This window comes from Hyperolius riggenbachi, chromosome 6, assembly GCF_040937935.1.
Source record: "Hyperolius riggenbachi isolate aHypRig1 chromosome 6, aHypRig1.pri, whole genome shotgun sequence".
Taxonomy (NCBI): domain Eukaryota; kingdom Metazoa; phylum Chordata; class Amphibia; order Anura; family Hyperoliidae; genus Hyperolius; species Hyperolius riggenbachi.
In genome coordinates, this window is record NC_090651.1 from 182,839,512 (window position 1) to 182,864,276 (window position 24,765).

Consider the following 24,765-nt stretch of genomic DNA (forward strand, 5'->3'; position numbering starts at 1 on the left):
GGTGATTTATTTAAAGCCTTCTTAGGTTTAACTGCCTGTACTGGGGGAGCCTGTGCTGATGTAGTTGGTAAACTTTCTCTGAATGCTTTAAACGTCTCAACCATTTCTTGACGCATAGTAAACATGAAATCCTTGCATGAAGCTGTGTTATCTTCATTAATAATGCTAGAAATACACTTCTGACAAGATGCTTGTGGCCAGTGAAGTTGTAAAGGTTTGTTACAGAGAATGCAACTCCTGGGCCTTTCAGAGCTATCAGACTCCATAGCATCCTAAAAACATACAAAATAAAGCCATCAGCATATACAGGATCTTCTCAAAAAATTAGCATATTGTGATAAAGTTCATTATTTTCTGTAATGTACTGATAAACATTAGACTTTCATATATTTTAGATTCAAATACACACAACTGAAGTAGTTCAAGCCTTTTATTGTTTTAATATTGATGATTTTGGCATACAGCTCATGAAAACCCAAATTTCCTATCTCAAAAAATTAGCATATTTCATCCGACCAATAAAAAAAAGGTGTTTTCAAAACAAAAAAAGGAAATCTTCAAATATTTATGTTCAGTTATGCACTCAATACTTGGTCGGGAATGCTTTTGCAGAAATGACTGCTTCAATGCGGCGTGGCATGGAGGCAATCAGCCTGTGGCACAGCTCAGGTGTTATGGAGGCCCAGGATGCTTCGATAGCGGCCTTAAACTCATCCAGAGTGTTGGCTCTTGCGTCTCTCAACTTTCTCTTCACAATATCCCACAGATTCTCTATGGGGTTCAGGTCAGGAGAGTTGGCAGGCCAATTGAGCACAGTAATACCATGGTCAGTAAACCATTTACCAGTGGTTTTGGCACTGTGAGCAGGTGCCAGGTCGTGCTGAAAAATGAAATCTTCATCTCCATAAAGCTTTTCAGCAGATGGAAGCATGCCAACTCTCCCGACCTGAATCCCATAGAGAATCTGTGGGATATTGTGAAGAGAAAGTTGAGAGACGCAAGACCCAACACTCTGGATGAGCTTAAGGCCGCTATCGAAGCATCCTCCATAACACCTGAGCTGTGCCACAGGCTGATTGCCTCCATGCCACGCCGCATTGAAGCAGTCATTTCTGCAAAAGGATTCCCGACCAAGTATTGAGTGCATAACTGAACATAAATATTTAAAGATTGACTTTTTTTGTTTTAAAAACACCTTTTTTTTATTGGTCGGATGAAATATGCTAATTTTTTGAGATAGGAAATTTGGCTTTTCATGAGCTGTATGCCAAAATCATCAATATCACAACAATAAAAGGCTTGAACTACTTCAGTTGTGTGTATTTGAATCTAAAATATATGAAAGTTTAATGTTTATCAGTACATTACAGAAAATAATGAACTTTATAACAATATGCTAATTTTTTGAGAAGATCCTGTATCTCTGTGCATAACTTCAGTATATAAACACAGTCTATATATATATACCAAATGTATTGTTAGCTCTGAAAAGAATAAGCATTATACCGAACTAACCATTTCTGCTTACAGATATTGAAACTATTGAATGTATATCCCCAGCAGAAATCCCACTGACAAACCAGCGATAACATGCTAACTTACATATCCTCAGAAGCCACTAGATAATGTTTAGCTATAACCAGTCTAACACCTACTGCAGCTATGCCAAACAACATGATATACAACTGCAGACCCCACGATCAGACTGTGGCATGTAAAATAATAGCCATATCTTCTCCGACTACTACAAACAACTATACAACCTACCCGACCACTCCTCAGACCCAACCTTTATTTCTAAAATAGACTCTTTCCTTGCCCCCCTCAACTTACCCAAACTTTCAGAAGAACAGCGCTCTCAACTTAACGCTCCCTTCACCTATAAAGAAATTGATGAAGTATTGAAATCCTTACCATCACTAAAGAGCCCAGGCCCAGACGGGCTACCCTATTCATATTATAAGAAATTCAAGGAAATACTTATCCCTCACCTACTTACCCTAGCAAATACGATTATGCAAGGTGAAAGACCCCCATTAACTATCCTTTCATCTCTCATAACAATGATCCCCAAAGAGGGGAAAGACCCCCAACTCCCTCAAAGTTATCGCCCAATCTCTTTATTAAATTCAGACTTAAAGATTATCACTAAAACACTGGCCAATCGTCTTAACCCCATACTAACCAACCTCATTAATAATGACCAGGTAGGCTTCATCCTAGGACGCCAAGCCGGCGACAATACAAGAAAAGCCATAAATATTATATCATTAATGAACAAGTCCGGAAAGCCTTCTCTGCTCCTAAGTCTGGATGCAGAGAAGGCTTTCGACAGATTATCCTGGCCCTTCCTCTTCAGAGTATTAGACCACCAAGGATACAACGGCCCTTTCATCTCTCTACTACAATTCCTATATTCATCCCCTACCTCTACTGTTAAACTCCCTTTCGCTTCTCCACTACCATTTACCATAAAAAAATGGTACGAGGCAAGGATGTCCCCTCTGCTCTTTGCTATCAGCATTGAACCTCTAGCCTCAGCAATCAGATTGAACTCGGACATACAGGGATTTAAACAAAATAACTTTGAACACAAGATATCTCTATTTGCAGATGATATCCTTTTATCTATTACACAACCTATAATCTCACTCCCGGCCTTACACTCTACTATATCCCAATTTGAATTCTTATCAAACTTCAAACTGAATCGTGACAAGACAGAAGCCCTCCCAATCAAGATCCCCCCAACTTACTATCTGCTCTAAAAGCCTCCTGCCCTTACAAATGGAAAACCCAAGCCCTTAAATACCTAGGTATATACATTACTCCTTCATACTCCACACTCTACAAACAAAACTTCCCTTCCCTTTTCCAAAAAATACTTCAGGACCTCCATAAGTGGACCGCCTATAAGATCTCGTGGTTGGGACAGTTATATTCATTAAAAATGAATATCCTCACACGTCTTTTATACCTATTCGAGACCCTGCCTGTCCAGGTACCCTCAATACAATTAAAAAGGCTACAATCGGAATTTCTAAAATTCTTGTGGAATCACCAACGCCCAAGGGTCCTTAAATCGGTCTTACTCTCACCAAGGGAAATGGGTGGGCTCAGCCTACCGCACTTAAAGAGAAACTCCGACCAAGAATTGAACTTTATCCCAATCAGTAGCTGATACCCACTTTTACATGAAAAATATAATGATTTTCACAAACAGACCATCAGGGGGCGCTGTATGACTGATTTTGTGCTGAAACCCCTCCCACAAGAGGCTCTGGTACCGTACGGTACTCTGGGCAAACTGTCACAATGTAACAATGTTCAGACAGGAAATAGCTGTCTGTTAAAGCCACACCAGCTAGAAACAGCTCCATAATCTGCCCACAGTAACAATGTCACCATGTAATACAAGTCAGAATGTGAATCTGGGAGAGGAAAGATTTTACAATGAGCAAACACTGACTAAATCATGTATACATAATTATTGTAAAAATGAAGCACTTTTTTTATTACATTATTTTCACTGGAGTTCCTCTTTAAGATACTATTACCTTGCTACTCATCTTAGACAAATAAAGGAATGGACTGACTTTAAAGTGCACACCAAATGGGGCCTTATAGAAGCTACCAGCATACTCCCTCTTTCCCTAGCCTCACTTATCTGGTCAGAAACCCCCCCCCAAGCTACCCCATTCTGAATTACTCCCTACTATTAATTTTACAATGAACATCTGGAAGTCTATCGCTCAGCACACTTAGAATCCAATCCCTCACCTCTCCTCCCATTTCTAGGAAACCCTTCCTTCCCCCCAGGCATTTCAAAACCCTTTATGACTAAATGGTTCAGTTTGGAATATTTTAATAGGCTTACTTGGACAGACCTGACCACTGACAATCAATTTCCAAAACCAAATTAGAAGAGAAAATACACTTCAATTCCCAGACCCTACTAGAATTTAACCAGATTACCCATTTTCTCCAACACCACTCCCAAGCTCATAAAAATACACATAAAACCTCACGAACCTTATTTGAGACCATATGCCTATACAGAGGACATCCAAAACACCTAATATCACAAATATATAACATGCTGCATAACAAGTCAGGCACAATAACCCCATCTCATCCTTACATGCAAAAATGGGAAAAAGCCCTACAGATAACTATCCCCATTGAAGACTGGGAGGACATATGGGAAAACGCAAAACACTCCTCAATGTGTGTACAAGTCAAGGAAAACATCTCTAAAATACTCTACAGGTGGTACTTAACCCCTGAGATACTTGCAAAAGTATATCCAGGAACATCAGATCTCTGCTGGAGAGGGTGTGGTGAGAAAGGTACCTTAGAGCATATTTTTTGGCACTGCCCACTGATTCTAGCTCTCTGGCAACAAGTTCAAACCCTCATCCTCTCCATCACAGATACTCTACTCCCTATAGATCCTCTATTGATGTTATTGGGTAAACCCCCCCCCCCCCCCCCAATGTCACGAAACATACCTCAAGGCTTATAACCCACATCCTAATGGCCACGAGGCTCTCAATAGCCACAGCCTGGAAAAATATAGCTCCACCAACCATTCTCGAAGTTAAAAATAAAATAGCTTGGACTAAAACTATGGAACGAATGACAGCCACACTCAGAGATACTGAAATAAACTTCCATAGGATATGGGACCCATGGGTATACACTACCACAGATTATAACCCCCCCCCATGAAAAGTAAATAACCTCTTAAATAAAGGGATACCTCTTAAAGATCAATTAGGAGATCTAGCAGGCCCTTCACACCCCACTAAATCCTTACAAAGATTCCAGATCTAGCATGGCTCTCAACCACTGTGACCCAACAAACTAACATGCTTTCAAACGTTGTTGTTCTCCCCATTCCCCCTTGTCTCTACTACCTTCTCTCATGCTATTTTACTAGTATTATATGATTATAAGAAGGCCTCTTGTACTCAAAACAATCTAAACAATAGGACTATTCACAGTTTTTCCTGATTATCACTTCTACAATATCTCAACCTGACGAAACTACACTGAAGTCCTGCATATTTCCCGTACTAGATGACAAGAGACTTACTCCACCATCTAAAGTTTTCAGATTAAACTTTCCAAATATATGGATAAAAACTATCACCCACACATCCCTTCTTTAACCACAACCCAGCTATAGACTTAACTAATATACATGGGATGTTCTTCAATCAAATTATTTACCTATGCCATACTAACTTTAGATATCTTATGCATAAATGTACACATGAAGGTCTGTATGATTTCCTGTTCCTATGTTTACTCTTAAAAAAGAATAAAAATCAGTGTTACAAAAAAAAATAATAATAGCCATATCAGACCTCGCAGATCAGACGGGCGCCTGTCCTCCGACCTTGCCCACACTTACCTGATCTGCAGACCTCTGTTTTGCGTCCATCTCCTCCAACGCTGCCGCCGCATGTGAGGATGGACGCCGCGGCATCTAAGCAGCCGCGTGACCCGGAACCGGAAATGACGTCGTCGGACATGACATCACTGTAAGGGCGGAAGTGCCTCCTCTCCAGCGCTCGCGTCCTCCACCTCCGCCTGGACACGCTGGCTGCACTCCGCTCTCCCAGAGGCCACCATTCCGCCTCTGCTTGGTGCCTGCCTCCTCCGACAGACGTATGGCCTCCGCCTCTGCCGCCTCCGATGCCACCCCTCAGTCTTCCGTAGCACCTGCCCGGATACCAAGGATTCCACCGCTGGTGGATAAAGAAGGTAACCCCCAATATCCCGTAGGACAGGGCCACCTACTAGTTCTGGGTGGCCTCAGCACTGCCTGGCTGCTGACCCCCTTTCCTAGCCGAGAGAGCTAGGTGTTCCCCGGAACAGGAAACACAAAGAACTGGCAGGTAGAGATTAGAGGTGGAACTTATAGAGAGCTAGTTCTTTGTGTTTCCTGTTGGGGGCGGGGCCCAAATCTCATATGTAGCACCTGTCCTGGAGGGTTATTTGAAAAAAAAATCAGAGCCAGGAAACTATAGACCAGTAAGCTTAAAGAGAAACTGTGACCAAGACTTGAACTTCATCCCAATCAGTAGCCGATACCCCCATTCCCATGAGAAATGTTTTCCTTTTCACAAACGGATCATCAGGGGACTCTGTATGGCTGATATTGTGGTGAAACCCCTCCAACAGTGGGATGTCAGGACGATGGTCCTGACAGTTTACTGTCTGTGAACCTCATTGCATTGTGGGAAATAACAGCGGTTTAACTGCCCAAAAAACAAGCAGCATCTCCTTCCCCTGACATCACCTGCAGTAAAAATGTCACCATGAGGTAAATGTCAGAATGTAAATCAAGGAGAGGAAATATTTTACAATGGGGTCATTTATACATAATTATTGTAAAAATGAAGCACTTTTTTTGTTACATTATTTTCACTGGAGTTCCTCTTTGAAGGTATCTAGTATGGGATGCTGTATACAATGATGTAGCACAGAATAATCTTATTTCAGTTCAACAGCATGGTTTTACTAAAGACTGGTCCTGTCTCACCAACATGCTCAGCTTTTATGAAGTGGTGAATGGAAATTTAGATATTGGGAATGGGCTATAGATGTAGTGTACTTGGACTTTGCAAAGGTTTTTGACACTGTTCCACACAATAGCCTGGTACAAAAGCTGAGGATACAGGAACTAGGAGAAAATGTGTGTATGTGGATAGAGAACTGGTTAAGGGATAGAAGGCAAAGAGTGGTGGTAAACGGAACATACTCAAAATGTGAAACGGTTAGCAGTGGGGTACCGCAAGGGTCAGTACTTGGTCCAATCTTTTCAATTTATTTATAAATGATCTAGAAGATGGAATACAGAGTAATATAGCCATCTTTGCTGATGATACAAAATTATGCAGAATTATCAACAAGAAGACTGATAGTGACATATTACGACAGGACCTTGACAACATGGCCACATGGGCAGGCACGTGGCAGATGAAATTTAATGTTGATAGATGTAAACTCATGCACCTTGGATGGTACAATGGTCATCGTATAAAATAAATGGCATACATCTGGGAACATCAGACTTGGAGAAGGACTTAGGAATACTGGTCGATAACAAGTTAGGTGATCGTATACATGCAGCGGTAGCTAAAGCAAATAAAATTCTGGGATGTATAAAAAGGGAAATAATATCTTAAGATGCTAGTATACTACTCCCTCTGGATAAATTACTTGTGAGGCCACATCTGGAGTATGGAATACAGTTTTGGGCACCACACTATAGATAGGAAATTAACCTTCTGGAACGGTTACAAAAAAGGGCAACTAAATTAATCAGAGGGATTGAAGAACTAATTTACCAATAAAGGTTGGACAAACTGGGTGCATTTAGCTTGGAAAAATGGCAACTGAGAGGTGACCTGATTAACATATATAAATACATAAGAGGGCAATACAAAAGCTTGGCAGATCAACTTTTTGTCCCTAGGGTTGTACGACGGACAAGGGGAAATGATTTGCGTGTGGAGGAAAAACGTTTTTGCCATCTATTTAGAAAGGGGTCCTTCACAGTGAGAGTGGTTAAAATCTGAAACATCTTACCTCAGGAAGTAGTTATAACAAACTCTATATCTGCATTTAAAGAGGGCTTGGATGCTTTCCTTGCATTGAAGGGCATCCACGGCTATAATTTTTAGGTAATTCCTGGAAGAGTTGATCCAGGGATTTACATGACTGCCATCTGGAGTTGGGAAGGAATTGTTCCCTTTTAGGGCTAATTGGCCTAGGCCTTGTTAGAGATGGCCCGAACATCAGATTTTGGGTTCTCGAACCGCGAACGTGAACTTCCGCAAAAGTTCGAGTTTGCACGAACTGGGCGAACCGCCATAGACTTCAATGAGCAGGAGAATTTTAAAACATTTCTGGCCACAAAAGTGATGGAAAAGTTGTTTCAAGGGGTCTAACACCTGAAAGAGGGGCATGCTAGAGTGGGATACATGCCAAAAGTCCCTCGGAAAATTACGTATTTGACGTAGAGTAGTCCCTAAAGGACAGAAATCACATTACATTCCTAAATTGGAGGCATAAAGTGCTTTAAAACATCTTGCGTGTGTATACATGGATCAGGTAGTGTAAGTATTGTACTGCTTCACACTGACAGACCAAACTCACTGTTTAACACACTGCAAACAGCTGTTTATGTAGTGATGACTGTGCTGGTGCGCACGTTGGCGAGAGTGCAGGGGCGATGGCGATTTTCCAGCCCATATGGTCGGGCTGAGGTAGCACAATGATAAAACAACAGTGACTGTCCAGCTGATCGAATTTGGTAGGTGTAACCCACACAGACAGATATCAATAACAGATACAGTTGGAAGCTAAGCACAGCTTATGATAGACAGTGTGCTGCTTTGCTTGCAATATAGATAGAAACGTATAGTAGAACTACACACCCCAGCAATGGTTTAACTTGATGGACTTATGTCTTTTTTCAACCAAACTATGTAACTACGTAACTATAGCTGAACGAAAACTTATTTTCAAAGTAATGCCCATGTTTTCTTGTGGCACAGTTCCCACTATACATGTTTAAACTGAAATCTTTTTCACAATGCACAGCTATAGAAAAAATGCATACCAAGGCGTACTAACACATATGAACACATACAAACGCATTAAGTGTAAAAGGGCCTGCATTTCTACTTGGCTCTAAAAGAAATTTTTTTAGCAGAACAACACTAAAATGGTTAAACAAAGCACTATGCCCTGCTATTCAGCTTCAAATCCGCATCTAAACTGGAGATAACAGTATCTTTGTTTACATTCCAATGTAGATACATTGTGTGTAACAAGTAAAAAACACTTTCTGAGAAGCTGTCTTTGCTCCAGGCACACACACAGCTCAGGAACAACTCAATAATAGATTTTAATATATAATAAAAAGCAGTTTGAATAAAATGCAATGTAGTAGTTCAATGTAGTAGTTCAGGGCAAGACAAACTACACTTTGGAAACTTATAATTTGTAGACAGAAAATATTACTTGTGTACAAAAGCAAATATGATAACTGTATGAATAATAAAAAGTAGAAAAACACATTTTTATTGAATGGTATGTCAGAGTTTCAGACCACTTTAACCATCTCTTCTACCTGAGAAAGGGATATACAGACTTTAGGTCTATATTCATTTGAATTAGGTTGTCCAGCTATATGTAACAATATCATAAAGATTTAGAAATGTTACCTCTAGAGCCTTTTTGTAGTCACCCAGATGAAATGAGCAGTAACCAATCCATAAGTCTGTGTCTTCTTCACTCTCTCCAATTTGACACTTGAACTAAAATGAAAAATGAATAGGTCCAGAATGAATATAGTTATAAAAAAGACAAGACCTTCATATTTAGGCACAGAGACAGACATACCACCCTCTCTGGACAACTTTCACTATTTTATATATGGTTTATTTACAGAGCGACTTATCTCGCTGACCCTAAAATGGAAGCCAGAAAATACTAAATCATATTGTTGCCCTACTACCAGCAGTAACTGATTTTATTTGCTCTAGAAAAGTACTGTATATTCTGGCATATAAGACTACTTTTCAACCCTTGAAAATCATCAGCAAAGTCAAGGGTCGTCTTATATGCTGGGTGTCATTGATGCCGGGTGATATGCCCTATCCTGTTACCACCTCTCAGATCTCGCTGCTGAGGACTGTAGTGAAGCGGTGCAAGCGCACATGTACGAGATCTGAGAGGCAGAGAAGGAGGTAAATAGGATACAGGAGGAAGGGGGGGGGGGGGGGCAGAAGGGTGAAAAAGGGGTGTTTTATGGGCACAGCGCAATATATTCTTCCATACTGCTCTGATAAACAGGGAGACAAGGAGAGCTGACCAGTCCACTTAGGGAGAGGGAGGGTTGACCAATCCAACCAGTCAATCACCTATATACTGTTATATTCTGGGTACCACATACAGTACAGTACAGCACCAGTATCTGTTCATACATAGAACCAGTATATGAATATGATTTTTTTTTTAATTTTTATTTGGTGTGCGTTGGAAAAGGGGTAGTCTGATACAGTGACTATATCACAAACTACATTTTAACTGGAAAAGCTGGGGGTCGTCTTATATGCCCAGTCGTTTTATACGCCAGAATACACGGTAATTCTGAAAATGATGTGCCAAATTTGGTTATTACAACAGTTGTGTTCAAAATAATAGCAGTCAGACATCACTAACCTGATCAATCACTGTTTTGGATAGAAATTATATTCTACATGGCAAATGATTTGCTAGTAAGTGTAGTAGAGTAATAGAAATCCAACAGACCCAACAGTCAGACATGCATGCTGCGGATTCTATGTAATTTAATCACTAATTGAAAGGGGCATGTTCAAAATAATAGCAACGTGGAGGTCAATTAGTGAGGTCAATCATTCTTTGAGAAACTGGTGACAATTATTGCCCTTATTTAAGGAAGAAAGGAAATGTTGTACATGCTGGTTATAGTGCATTTCTATCTTAAATTCTGAGGAAAATTGGTTGTTCCAGACACTGTTCAGAAGAACAGCGTACCTTGATTAAAAAGTTGATTGGAAAGGGGAAAACATATAAAGAAGTTCAGAAAATGGTAGGCTGCTTAGCTAAAATGATTGCAAATGCTTTAAACTGTCAATTAAAACCTGAAAGACTTGGAAAAAAGCAAAAACCAACCATTCAAATGGATAGAAGAATAGCCAAAATAGCAAGGACTCTGCCAACAATCAGCTTCAGGAAGACCAAAGAAGGTCTAAAGTTACATGTGAGTCCTGTTACAGTTAGAAGATGCCTACGTGAAGCCAAGGTATTTGCAAGATGCCCCCACCAAGTACCACTGTTGAAAAAAAAGATGTGCTTAAGAGGTTTCAATTTGCTAAAGAGCATATTGACTGGCCTAAAGAGAAATTGTGCAACATGTTGTGGACTGATGATAGTAAGATTGTTCTTTTTGGGTCTAGTGGCTGGAGACAGTTTGTCAGATGAGCCCCAAACATTGAATCTAAGCCACAGTACACTGGGAAGATAGTGAAGCATGGTGGCACAAACATCATGATATGGGGATGTTTATTAGAGATGGCTCGAACCTCCGATTTTCGGTTCGCGAACCTCCCGTGAAAGTTCGGTTCGCACAAACTTTTGCGAACCGCAATAGACTTCAATGGGGAGGCGAACTTGGAAAAATAGAAAAATTTATGATGGCCACAAAAGTGATGGAAAAGATGTTTCAAGGGGTCTAGCACCTGGACGGGGGCATGGTGGAGTGGGATGGACGCCAAAAGTCCCGGTGAAAAATCTGGATTTGACGCAAAGCAGCGTTTTAAGGGCCGAAATCACACTGAATGCAGGCCTAAAGTGCTTTAAAACATCTTGCATGTGTATACATCAATCAGGGAGTGTCATTAGTGTACTGCTTCACACTGACGCACCAAACTCACTGTGTAACGGACCGCAAACAGCTGTTTGCGTAGTGACGGCCGTGCTGGACTGGTGCGCACCATCGCCAGAGTGCAGTCCGTGGCGGTTTTCAACCCCATATGGTCGCTGGGCTGAGGTAGCTGAATGACAGAACAGTGACTGTCCAGCTGATCAAATTTGGTCTGTCCACAATGAAGCAACGACCTTATTATCTTGGGTGTGCCCCTCTCCCTGAGACACTCATATAGCCAGCGGTCATTGCTTCATTGTGATACGCAAGCCTCTTCACCGCGGAAAGGTAATGATCATGAAGGGGAATTGCCACATTTACATGCCTTTTGTTTTGTTGCAGCCGCAGTGCAGCCAGAAAAATTAGGCAGGCATGTACATGCACCAGAAAAATTATAAATTCAGGAATCCACCTGGAGTCCTGGACCATGTTGGTGGTGGCGGAGAAGGCAGTCAAGCGGCCTGCAGGCAGAGATGCTGTGTGTGGGGACTGACTTCGTGTTCGGGCAGGCCTGACCGTGCTTTGCAGGCCACATTGTCAGATGGTCCCTTGACCCAACGCTGTGTGCCAGAGATGACACCACTTGACTTTCAACATCACGGTACAGTTTGGGTATCGCCTTTTTTGATAAATAATTGCATATCTTCCACTGCAGTGTGTGTATTTGCCTCAGGTGGTCATCCCATTGCAGTTTGTGCTTTGTAATCATGTGCCTTCATAAGGTAGTTGTCCCCACGCGGGTCTTGGTCTTTCCACGGCTCAATTTTCGGTGGCAGAAAGTACAGATGGCATTGCTCTCATCTAAGGCAGACACACAAAAAATGTCCACACCGCTGAGCCCTGGGATGATGACACTTTGGAGGTGGCGGCCAACTGAGTGTAAAGTGGGGTGCCAGAATCAGAGCAGGAGGAGGAAGATATGTCACGCTTCCGTGCGGAAGTTGAGAAAAATGAGGTGTTCTGTGTTAAATAATCAACTACGTCCTGACAATATTGGGGGTTGATGGCACGTGCCTTCTTCTGAACACTGTACTTTGGTCACGGACCGCACGAACTCACGACAGCGTGACCTCGAACAGACCTGCCAGGTGGCCTGCCTCTGCCTTTTGTTTTGTCCATATTAGGGGGGATGAAGTGAAAGGTATGCACTGACTTGACTAATACAATGTACAGTCAGTCACACAGGTGCAGTTAACAGGTATGCACGGAGTGGTATATCACACTGCGTCCGCTCACGTAGGTAGCTGCCCCACCAGCTAAGGTACACTACACTGACCCCTGCTACCCCACCAGCTAAGCTACACTTCACTACACCACACTAACCCCTGCTGCCATACCAGCTAAACTGCACAACATTACACCACACTACAATACACTACCACTGCAAGCTCTCACCTTATCCTCACGCTGTGCTCCTCTCCCCCTTGCTTCGGTCCTGCAGATTCACATGTGCTCCTCTTCTCCTGCAGCTTTCGAGATCTCGTACACTGCGGCTACCTGCCGCTATACAGCTCTGGTTCTCCATGCTCCCTGCTAGGCTCAAACTTCCTGATAAATGGTTCCCTGCATCAACCAACAGCCAACATGCATCATACGTCATGCATAACCCCGGCTCAAGTGCGTTGCTGGGATCACGCAGGGTACCAATAATCAGGAAGTAGGAACCGATCAGTAAGCGAGGAGGACTGGAGCTGTTTAGCGGCAGGGGGCCACAGTGTACAGGATCTCAGAAGCTGCAGGAGAAGAGGAGTGGTAAGTATATTATGGCGGCAGGATGTGGTACCATATGTTATGAATATAAGAAACACCCACTGGGTCTTATATTCCAAAAATTACAGGAGGATGGCTATTGCGTGGTTACAGGAGCGGTACGCTCACTTACGGAGATACTGCGTACTCTGACCTGTGAGTTGATAACAGCATTCAATGAAGGAAGAGGTGGAGGTCGGCACTGCAATTTTCAGTATTTATTAGTAGATATGAAAAGCAACAAGCAATAAACAATTATTGTGAGCGTAGGTGGTTCAAACAAGTTGAAATACACATACCGGTCCTGGTAAGCAGGCAGTGGGTGGGTGTGGGGCACTGGTAGCCTGACAGCCGTTTCACGATAAACGCTCTTCTACGGAGGCTTAAAGCGGGCAGGCATAACCCCACTATTATATACGGATCAAAAAATGTCATATCCGCCGATGTCACTGCATTGCGTAAAAATTTCTGCATGCACAGTTAGAATGCATAATTATGTAAGCGTCAAATGCATAAAAATGTACACGTACATAACAAGATCCACAAAACACAATTACAGACCATTCAACATGCATAGCACATGTGCAAACAGTTAACATGGCAATACTATTGTATAATGGAATATGTTGGCGCTTTATAAATCCATAATAAAAATAATAATAAAAAATACTATATATACTCGCATATAAGCCGACCCGCATATAAGCCGACCTCCCAACTTTTACCTGAAAAACCAGGGGAAAATGATTGACCCCCATATAAGCTGGGGGTAGGAAATGCTGGATTGGTGCAGGCGTGTGATCCCCCCCCCCAGTGTGTCCCAGTATAGCTAGTATAGTGCCCAGTATGGGTAGGTAGTGCCTCAGTATAGCTAGTAAAGTGCCCAGTATAGCTAGTATAGTGCCCAGTATAGCTAGTATAGTGCCCAGTATAGCTAGTAAAGTGCCCAGTATGGCTAGTAAAGTGCCCAGTATAGCCAATATAGTGCCCAGTATAGCCAGTAGAGTGCCCAGTATAGCCAGTATAGTGCCCAGTATAGCTAGTATAGTGCCCAGTATAGCCAGTATAGTGCCTCAGTATAGCTAGTAAAGTGCCCAGTATAGCTGGTATAGTGTCTCAGTATAGCTGGTAAAGTGCCCAGTATAGCTAGTATAGTGCCCAGTATAGCCAGTATAGTGCCTCAGTATAGCCAGTAAAGTGCCCAGTATAGCTGGTATAGTGCCTCAGTATAGCTGGTATAGTGCCCAGTATAGCTAGTATAGTGCCCAGTATAGCTAGTATAGTGCCCAGTATGGCTAGTAAAGTGCCCAGTATAGCCAGTATAGTGCCCAGTATAGCCAGTAAAGTGTCCAGTATAGCCAGTATAGTGCCCAGTATAGCTAGTAAAGTGCCCAGTATAGCTAGTATAGTGCCTCAGTATAACTAGTAAAGTTCCCAGTATAGCTAGTATAGTACCCAGTATAGCTAGTATAGTGCCCAGTATAGCTAGTAAAGTGCCCAGTGTAGCCAGTATAGTGCCCAGTTTAGTGCCCAGTATAGCCAGTATAGTGCCCAGTATAGCTAGTAAAGTGCCCAGTATAGCTAGTATAGTGCCCAGTATAGCCAGTATAGTGCCCAGTATAGCTAGTATAGTGCCCAGTATAGCTAGTATAGTGCCCAGTATGGGTAGGTAGTGCCTCAGTATAGCTAGTAAAGTGCCCAGTATAGCTAGTATAGTGCCCAGTATAGCTAGTATAGTGCCCAGTATAGCTAGTAAAGTGCCCAGTATGGCTAGTAAAGTGCCCAGTATAGCCAATATAGTGCCCAGTATAGCCAGTATAGTGCCCAGTATAGCCAGTATAGTGCCCAGTATAGCCAGTATAGTGCCCAGTATAGCCAGTATAGTGCCTCAGTATAGCTAGTAAAGTGCCCAGTATAGCTGGTATAGTGCCTCAGTATAGCTGGTAAAGTGCCCAGTATAGCTAGTATAGTGCCCAGTATAGCCAGTATAGTGCCTCAGTATAGCCAGTAAAGTGCCCAGTATAGCTGGTATAGTGCCTCAGTATAGCTGGTATAGTGCCCAGTATAGCTAGTATAGTGCCCAGTATAGCTAGTATAGTGCCCAGTATGGCTAGTAAAGTGCCCAGTATAGCCAGTATAGTGCCCAGTATAGCCAGTAAAGTGCCCAGTATAGCCAGTATAGTGCCCAGTATAGCTAGTAAAGTGCCCAGTATAGCTAGTATAGTGCCTCAGTATAACTAGTAAAGTTCCCAGTATAGCTAGTATAGTACCCAGTATAGCTAGTATAGTGCCCAGTATAGCTAGTATAGTGCCCAGTGTAGCCAGTATAGTGCCCAGTTTAGTGCCCAGTATAGCCATTATAGTGCCCAGTATAGCTAGTAAAGTGCCCAGTATAGCTAGTATAGTGCCCAGTATAGCCAGTATAGTGCCCAGTATAGCTAGTATAGTGCCCAGTATAGCTAGTATAGTGCCCAGTATGGGTAGGTAGTGCCTCAGTATAGCTAGTAAAGTGCCCAGTATAGCTAGTATAGTGCCCAGTATAGCTAGTATAGTGCCCAGTATAGCTAGTAAAGTGCCCAGTATGGCTAGTAAAGTGCCCAGTATAGCCAATATAGTGCCCAGTATAGCCAGTATAGTGCCCAGTATAGCCAGTATAGTGCCCAGTATAGCTAGTATAGTGCCCAGTATAGTGCCTCAGTATAGCTAGTAAAGTGCCCAGTATAGCTGGTAAAGTGCCCAGTATAGCTAGTATAGTGCCCAGTATAGTGTCTCAGTATAGCCAGTAAAGTGCCCAGTATAGCTGGTATAGTGCCTCAGTATAGCTGGTATAGTGCCCAGTATAGCTAGTATAGTGCCCAGTATAGCTAGTATAGTGCCCAGTATGGCTAGTAAAGTGCCCAGTATAGCCAGTATAGTGCCCAGTATAGCCAGTAAAGTGCCCAGTATAGTGCCCAGTATAGCTAGTAAAGTGCCCAGTATAGCTAGTATAGTGCCTCAGTATAACTAGTAAAGTTCCCAGTATAGCTAGTATAGTACCCAGTATAGCTAGTATAGTGCCCAGTATAGCTAGTATAGTGCCCAGTATAGCTAGTATAGTGCCCAGTGTAGCCAGTATAGTGCCCAGTTTAGTGCCCAGTATAGCCAGTATAGTGCCCAGTATAGCTAGTAAAGTGCCCAGTATAGCTAGTATAGTGCCCAGTATAGCCAGTATAGTGCCCAGTATAGCTAGTATAGTGCCCAGTATAGCTAGTATAGTGTTATGTAAGGAAAACAGAATGGTGTGGCACTTCTCCTTTAAGAGGTGTACTGCTTCCAGTTTCTGAGCGAGTATGGTGTGGCCGAAGTGGTCTATCTGTTGCTGACAGGCTATATGCTGCGTGTGATGCTTACATAAGACGTGTGCTCCGCTCTAACAGTTGAAGGAAGGAACTTGAACATTGCATCAAAAACAACTAATTCATTCCTTCACGCTAAAAGTTTTCATCCCCAACATGTCAAGAGGGCCATCCCATATGGCCAATATTTAAGATTGAGAAGAAACAATACAGATGGGACACAATTTGAAATACAGGCAGCGGATCTCACCAGGCGTTTATCTGCTAGGGGGTATGACGCCGTACTACTAGAGCAGGCATATGCAAGGGCTAAACGTCAATCTAGACACAACCTCTTGGTCCCCAGACATAAATCGAAGTCCACGCAGGACCGCATGACCTTCACTTTTGATTATACACCTATGGCAAATATGGTCAGAAAAGCTATCTTCACTAATTGGTCGCTGATAGAGAGAGATGAATCCCTAAAGCAGGTTGTGGGTGGTCCCCCGAGGGTGGCCTTTAGAAGAGCACCAACCCTTGGAGACATGCTCACAAAAAGTGAGTTTGTTTCTCCCAAGAGGGACACATGGTTAAATAGGGATATGCCAAAGGGCAACTATCGCTGTGGACATTGTAAGTTCTGCCCAAGGATGATTCCTCAGAAGGGGGTCCAAGTGGGAAAAGAGTGGTTGGTGGTTAATGATTTGATCACTTGCCAAACCAAGTATGTGGTTTACGTCCTGTTCTGTCCTTGCAAACGGTTCTACATCGGTCAGACCACACGTCCTTTAAAAGAACGGGTGGGGGAACATTTGGGATCAGTCAAGAGTGGTAAAGGTTGTGCGCGTTTGATTGCTCATATGAGGGAAGAGCATAAAGGGGATGTCAAGGGCTTAAAATTTGCGGGCTTAGAGAGGATAGACAGGATGAGACGGGGTGGCAACAGGGATAGGTTTTTGTTAAGAAGGGAGACGTGGTTGATCCTACAAACTGAAGCCCTGGGCCCGTTAGGCCTGAACGATAAGGTGGAACTCTCAAGTACGCTGGACCCATGAAAGATGGGTTGGGCGGTAATGTATAGGGTGACAGCCCCTGCGGAAATTTGGTCACACTTGTATCTATATAAATTGATGATGTATGAACTGGTGATGTTGGGTATGAACATTTTGCTAGGGAACTTTATGAGTTCTTTGGGAATTAAGACCTTGTTATCCGATAATTTTAGACTAAGAAGGATGTACGTGTAGGTTCCACGGTATTGCAATTTGATATTAGGTCCCCTCCTTGTTCCATGCTATTTCCTCCTTTGTTTTTTTCCCCCCCTCCCTCCTTTCCCCCCCCCCCCCCCTTCCCTCCCTTTTTTTTTTTTTTTATTGCTTGTCTGGAACTAATTGCTCCGCAAGTTTGGGTGACAACTCAGAAATATAATGAATGAATTTACGAAGTTTTTGCTCCTCAGTCCCAGTATAAATTTTAATGGTGTGTCACTTATGCACAATCACTAATTTTATTATTCCCCAGTGGGCGAGCTGGGGACGCTTGTTTTTGGGTCACTAAAATATATGTGCCTGATGCTCAAAAATAGGGTGCCAGGTAGGGAATTAAGTACATATATTTTTTCTATATTTTAGATGGCGCTCTCTACTGGTAAATTTTTGCCATGTATGCGGGCTCCCCAGCAGTATGACGTAAATATGCATGTGCTGAGGTTGAGCCGCGTGGGATGCGCGATATAGTACGCATAGCCATGCGATTAATTTTCCGCATGGTTTGATCCCTGCCGGACACCGTCCGCATCACGTAGCGTCCCCCGCTTCTTCCCATTGGTGGAATCTCGAGCTCCAATCAGGGCCGGCGCTGTGACGCCATAGTGGAGGCGGATCCTCCCGTATGTATACAGTGGCCGAACAGCGCCGGCCTGTAGTGGAACACGGCGTGACCAAGCGTCCAGGAGGACGCGAAACGGCCGTCGCCAGGCCCACATCAGTCCCGCACTCCCACCTCCCATGCTGACAGGCTAAGTACCAGGAACTGTAAGGTACCACATCTTTAATGTTTACAAGTTGTGTATGCAACGATGGAATGATGCTATGCACAGAATTCACTTGAATGTCGAACACTGGCAATAAATGTATATGCTATAGACGGAAGATGCACGCTTTCTGTTTCTTTTTGATGCAATAGCTAGTATAGTGCCCAGTATAGTTCCTAGTATAGCTAGTAAAGTGCCCAGTATAGACAGTTTAGTGCCCAGTATAGCCAGTAAAGTGCTCAGTATAGCCAGTATATAAGCCGACCCCCCAACTTTTACCTGAAAAAGCAGGGGAAAATGATTGACCCCCATATAAGCCGGGGGTAGGAAATGCTGGATTGGTGTGATCCTCCCCAGTGTGTCCCAGTATAGCTAGTATAGTGCCCAGTATGGGTAGGTAGTGCCTCAGTATAGCTAGTATAGTGTCCAGTATAGCTAGTATAGTGCCCAGTATAGCTAGTATAGTGCCCAGTATAGCTAGTATAGTGCCCAGTATCGCTAGTAAAGTGCCCAGCATAGCTAGTAAAGTGCCCAGTATAGCTAGTATAGTGCCCAGTATAGCTAGTATAGTGCCCAGTATAGCTAGTAAAGTGCCCAGTATGGCTAGTAAAGTGCCCAGTATAGCCAGTAAAGTGCCCAGTACAGCCAGTATAGTGCCCAGTATAGCCAGTAAAGTGCTCAGTATAGCCAGTATAGTGCCCAGTATAGCCAGTAAAGTGCCCAGTATAGCTAGTATAGTGCCCAGTATAGCTAGTATAGTGCCCAGTATAGCTAGTAAAGTGCCAGTATGGCTAGTAAAGTGCCCAGTATAGCCAGTAAAGTGCCCAGTATAGTGCCCAGTATAGCTAGTATAGTGCCCAGTATAGCCAGTATAGTGCCCAGTATAGCCAGTATAGTGCCCAGTATAGCGAGTAAAGTGCCCAGTATAGCTAGTATAGTGCCCAGTATAGCTAGTAAAGTGCCCAGTATAGCCAGTATAGTGCCCAGTATAGCTAGTAAAGTGCCCAGTATAGCTAGTATAGTGCCCAGTATAGCCAGTATAGTGCCCAGTATAGCCAGTATAGTGCCCAGTATAGCCAGTAAAGTGCTCAGTATAGCCGGTATAGTGCCCAGTATAGCCAGTATAGTGCCCAGTATAGCCAGTATAGTGCCCAGTATAGCTAGTAAAGTGCCCAGTATAGCCAGTATAGTGCCCAGTACAGCCAGTATAGTGCCCAGTATAGCGCCCCCCCTTCTCCTCCCCCCTGCTATTACCTGCTTTAGGCAGCGGCCGCTTCCTAATCCGGGTTCCCCTCTCCATCATGCGTATACCGTAAGTGTATCACAGCAGCGCGCCTGGCGCTGCTGCTGTGATGATGCAGGGGGCAGGAAAGAGTGTGGCTTCATGTAGCGGCGATGTGTATCGCCGTTACCAGGGGAACCGTTCTTTCCTGCCCCCTGCATCGTCACAGCAGCAGCGCCGGGCGGGCTGCTGTGATACACTTACGGTATACGCATGATGGAGAGGGGAACCCGGATTAGGAAGCGGCCTCTGCCTAAAGCAGGTAATAGCAGCAGCGGCCGCGGAGGGAGCGGGCGGGCGGAGGGAGCGCGGACCACCACCCACGACTCGCATACAAGCCGACCGAACTTTTGGCCCCCTTATTTGGCTTGTATGCGAGTATATATGGTAATAATGCACACCGGGCACAAGCAAAAATACACGGATGGAGGGATACTTCATCTAGTGTTCAATAATGGGTATGCCCATCTCAGGACCATAATGGCTACACATAACTTGTGAATGTCAGGACCTAAGTTGACAATCCTGATAAGCTAAAAATATAAACACAAATAGGTTAAGGGCCAAGTAGCCATAAGGTGCTGGACTCTCAAGTTCACTGTTACAGGATTTAATAGGCAATATAGGAAAATAAAACACGATATTCGTAGGCATTGGGAGGTATGGACTGAAGATCCAGTTTTAAAAAAGGTTATACCATCTAAACCTAAATTCATATACAGAAAGGCACCCAACTTAAAAAAACTGTTGGTTCCCAGCTGTGTAGAGCCCCCTAAAAAACTGACAGCCTTTTTGGCAGCAGGAGGGTTTCTATCCATGCAGGGACTGTGTGGGATGCAGAGAAGCGAGGGGAATTAACACTAGCAAAATAAAATCTGTATCCAATGGACTGGAAAGAAAAATTAGACAAAATGTCACATGTAACACCAGGGGGGTTGTGTACCTCCTCTGGTGTTCGTGTGGTATTGAATATGTCGGAGTACAAAAAGAACCCTATATGAAAGGGTAGGTGAACATGTTAGAAATATAAAAAATGGGGTTAAGGGACATAGTGTCTCATCCCACTTTGAATGGAAACATGGACAGGACCCGGCCCATCTAGATTTCTGTGGCTTGGAAGAGGTCCAAAATTCATGGAGGAGGCGGCAATTACATCAGACCTCTCTCTCAAAAGGAAATTAAATGAATCTATGAGTTGGAGACATTGACGCCCAAGGGATTCAATCTTGACCTAGACCTTAAATGTTTTATTGAACAAGGGTAATGGCTCTTTCCTCTATCAATTATAGATCCTCTCTATCAATTATAGGAAAACATGGGGGTCCACTGTAAGGGGGAAAATCTCTGCCTACACTCACCACTATATGCAATTGCTATGAATCTTTAGAGCTAGGTAGATGTATGCGATCATTGGGGTGAGTAACCTTGATAGAGGTTGACCTGGAGGCACCCCATAAGAAGTATATCACATGTTCCCCTATTGTACTATACTTCTATATTTAAGGTAGTTTACAAAATGAGGGATGAGTGTGATATCGCCCTTTCAGATGAATATGAGGTCATCTATATATTGTTTATAGAATTTTATGTTGTACGAAAAGGGGTTGTTGATGGACAATTTTTGCTGTTCGAGGAGTCTCATAAGGAGATTGGCGTAGGATGGGGCGAATGAGCTCCCCATCGCTGTGCCGCTGATCTAATGATATATTTTGTCGTTAAACGTGAAAATGTTGTTGTTCAAAATAAATTCTACACTTTGTATGAGGAAGGTTTGTTGTGTGTGTGGCATGGAGGTATTTTGGGCTAGGAAATGCTGTATTGAGGTGAGGCCGAAGGAATGGGGAATATTGGTGTAGAGGGCTGTGACATCACAAGTCAGCCAGACATAGTCCGACTGCCAGGTTGTTTTGCAACAGAAGTATTAAATGTTTGGAGTCTTTGAGGAATGAATCTAGGGACTGTACATGGGGTTGAAGGTGGTGATCCAGAAATTTGGAAAGATTGCTGGTAGTGGAGTCAACACCTGATATGATGGGTCTGCCTGGCGGTTTATGTAAACTCTTTATGTATTTTTGGTAGATAGTAAAACAAAGGGGTTTTTGGTTGAGTGTTGATGATGAAGTTTCTTTCATTCTTTGTGATAATGTTGTTCAAGAAGCCGTTATTGATGAAGGTTTTTAATGTATTATTTAGTGCCGGGGTGGGATCAGTGGCCAGTGTTTCGTAATGCTTTGGATCATCAAGAAGTCAGGCTGCTTCCTCTAGATTGTCAGATCGATTGAGGATGACTATTCCCCCTCCCTTGTCTGCTGGTTTTATGACAAGCCCAAGAATAGAACGTGTCAATAAAGTTACCTTTGGAGGCAACCAGATAAAAACGTGACCTTCCCTTTAGCTGAGTGGTGATATACTTCTCTGTTTCAATTTCTGGATGGGATACAATGGTAGTTGGTACGGTGTCGTTATTAGTAATGAGTGTGGTGGGATCTGTGCTAATGGTGGGTTTGAGTTTTTTCATTGCAAAGTGTCTCTTTAATGTGAGTTTTCATACATAGCTGTTGAGGTCAGAAAAAAGTTTAAATAGATTTACCTGATTTGTTGGGCAAAAGGACAGTCTTTTCTAAAAGCGTGGTCTCATGGGTTGTGAGGATGTGATCTGATAAATTGTTTTGCACGTTTTCGGCGCACAAACCCTCCTTACACCTGGCGGCAGCCGATTGTCTGCTCACTATGACATCACGTTGCCAGGTCCCACCCACTCATCCCCACTCGGCCGTTCCTAATTGGCTAACCAGCCACAGGCATTATGTTTAAAGCACAAAGCGACCTCATATTGTTACAGAGGCGCCACACGTGCACTTGGCGAATTTCTGGTAAGATTTACATTTCCTTATTCTTACATCCACTTACATTTACCTTCACTAATGCTATTGTATGCCTACACTGCCTATATGATATCCTATTACTGTTACCCCTCTTTTGCACCTACAAATATATGCTGAATACTTGCTAACACTTGCTAACCTAAAACTTACACTGCACCCCGGATATGCCATTACCTCCTCCCTCCATTATACTATTTGGGCTTCTACTTTCATGTGACATTATGTAACTATTTGAACCCAATATCCCCTGCATTAGCACTTTATTATTAAATGCTACATACTTTCATTATTATTATATTGTATGTATGGCATCCGACACTTTAGTATTCCTGCGCTTTTGTGCATGGGTACTACAAGATACACCATGAATGTTTTTATTTTGTTGTAAAATCAGTGCATACACTATGCCAGTAACCAGCTACAGAACTCGCTATAGCAAGGTTTGTTGTCTCTTGTCCACAGTTTGTCCTACACTTTATTGCCTGATGAAGCGGGCTGTGGCTGTGAAACGCATTGCATCCTTTGGGGTACCTATAATAAATGTGTTTGTATAAATTCAGACAGTCTTTCGTGTCTGCTTTCCGGAGGTAAGTCCACCACTTCCTCCCAGAAACTTTTAAAAGTTTTATCAATTTTTATCCTGCTGGCGCCTCTGTTCTTTTATTACGACAAAGCAGAATTGAAACTAAACCAATCACATTTCAGCACGCAGGCACACGTGTACTACTGTTTACATCTGCGGAGCGCGTACTGGGAATGCGTCCTCCGCTTATCCAATGGTGTCTGATGTCAGCGGCTCGCTGAGACCCGGAAGTCCGAGCTGCAGCCTGGGTCTCGGCATCCTGTTGCCGCACATACACTGAGGATCTTACATGAGGATTATTTAATAGGTCTTCAAATATTTTATTAAAAGATAGATTTACCTCTCTTCCCACAATGTGAGTAAAGTAAGTCTTCACTTGGTAGTAGAAAAAATGTAGTGTTTTGGGAAAATTAAACTTTACCTTCAACTCATTAAAGATAGAGGTGAACGATTTGAATTGAGAATCTCCTGCAATTGTACTATTCCCAGATCCACGCATCTCCTATAAATCTCGTGCAAAAGACCTGGACAAAAACCTGGATTAGACAAAAAGGGCATTCTAGGAGAAAGGTGACCCAGTTTTTTCCTTACAACTCTCCAGCAGATGACCGTGTCTCTTATCATTATGTTTTGCTTGATGTAGAATGGTAAGGCTCCAACTATAGTATGTAATGTACCCAAGAAAGAGTAAGGCGCTATAAGTTCTTCATCTAATTTGGTATTGCTCACAAAAGATGTGTTGGCCAACCAATCTCTGACAGGTCTAAAGATAGCAGCTAGATTATATAGACAAATATCGGGAAGATTAAGGCCTAAATGGCCTAAGGGAAGTTTTAATTTGGCCAGAGCAATACAAGGTTTCTTAGGGCTGGTTCAGATGGACGTTTGGAGGCGTTGCGTTCGTTGGCGTCGCGTTTAGCAGCGTTCGTGTGCGTTTGGATGCGGTCGCGTTTTTTCTTCCCCTAGAGGGACATTAGCCGTCGCGGTTAACCTCCCCTGAAAGCTACATGTAGCTTCCAGGGGCTCTTTGAACGCCAGGGAAAATCGGGACCCAAACGCCGCGTTTGTGTAAACGCGCTTGAAAGCTTGTTACAAACGCTCCCATTCACTTGAATGGGAGCGTTTAACACCAAGCCCTGAACGCTGGCTGTAAACGCTCTGCAAACGTCCGTCTGAACCAGCCCTAAGGGTTTAGATTTATAAATTTAAGCTTGGTGTATTTGCCTTCTGAAAACAGAAGGAAATTTGCAATAATTTAGCTATAAGTGAACATTTGTGGTTACCCACAATGCACTACTACGGAATATGCAAATTATCCCTTTTCGCCCTTGGTAAGCCAAGCAAGGATCCAGAACTGCTGGTGTATAGCAAGCCTATAGTTTTAAATTTTACACAGCCATATCAAGATCCGCTGGATCTCGTCAGCGGCAAAATGCCGAGACTCGGG

The 24,765-nt window shown here is 43.1% G+C and overlaps 1 protein-coding gene across 2 annotated transcripts in view; it reads right to left on the reverse strand.

Annotated features, from left to right (window-relative positions):
• The window catches only part of IFT56 (intraflagellar transport 56), a 1,305,114-nt gene that overhangs the window by 1,089,137 nt on the left and 191,212 nt on the right, over nucleotides 1-24,765 (reverse strand). For both annotated transcript variants that reach the window (XM_068242694.1, XM_068242695.1), the window contains exon 3: nucleotides 9,246-9,338. In XM_068242694.1, coding sequence (XP_068098795.1) covers nucleotides 9,246-9,338 — 93 coding nt within the window. The remainder of the gene's footprint in view (nucleotides 1-9,245; nucleotides 9,339-24,765) is intronic.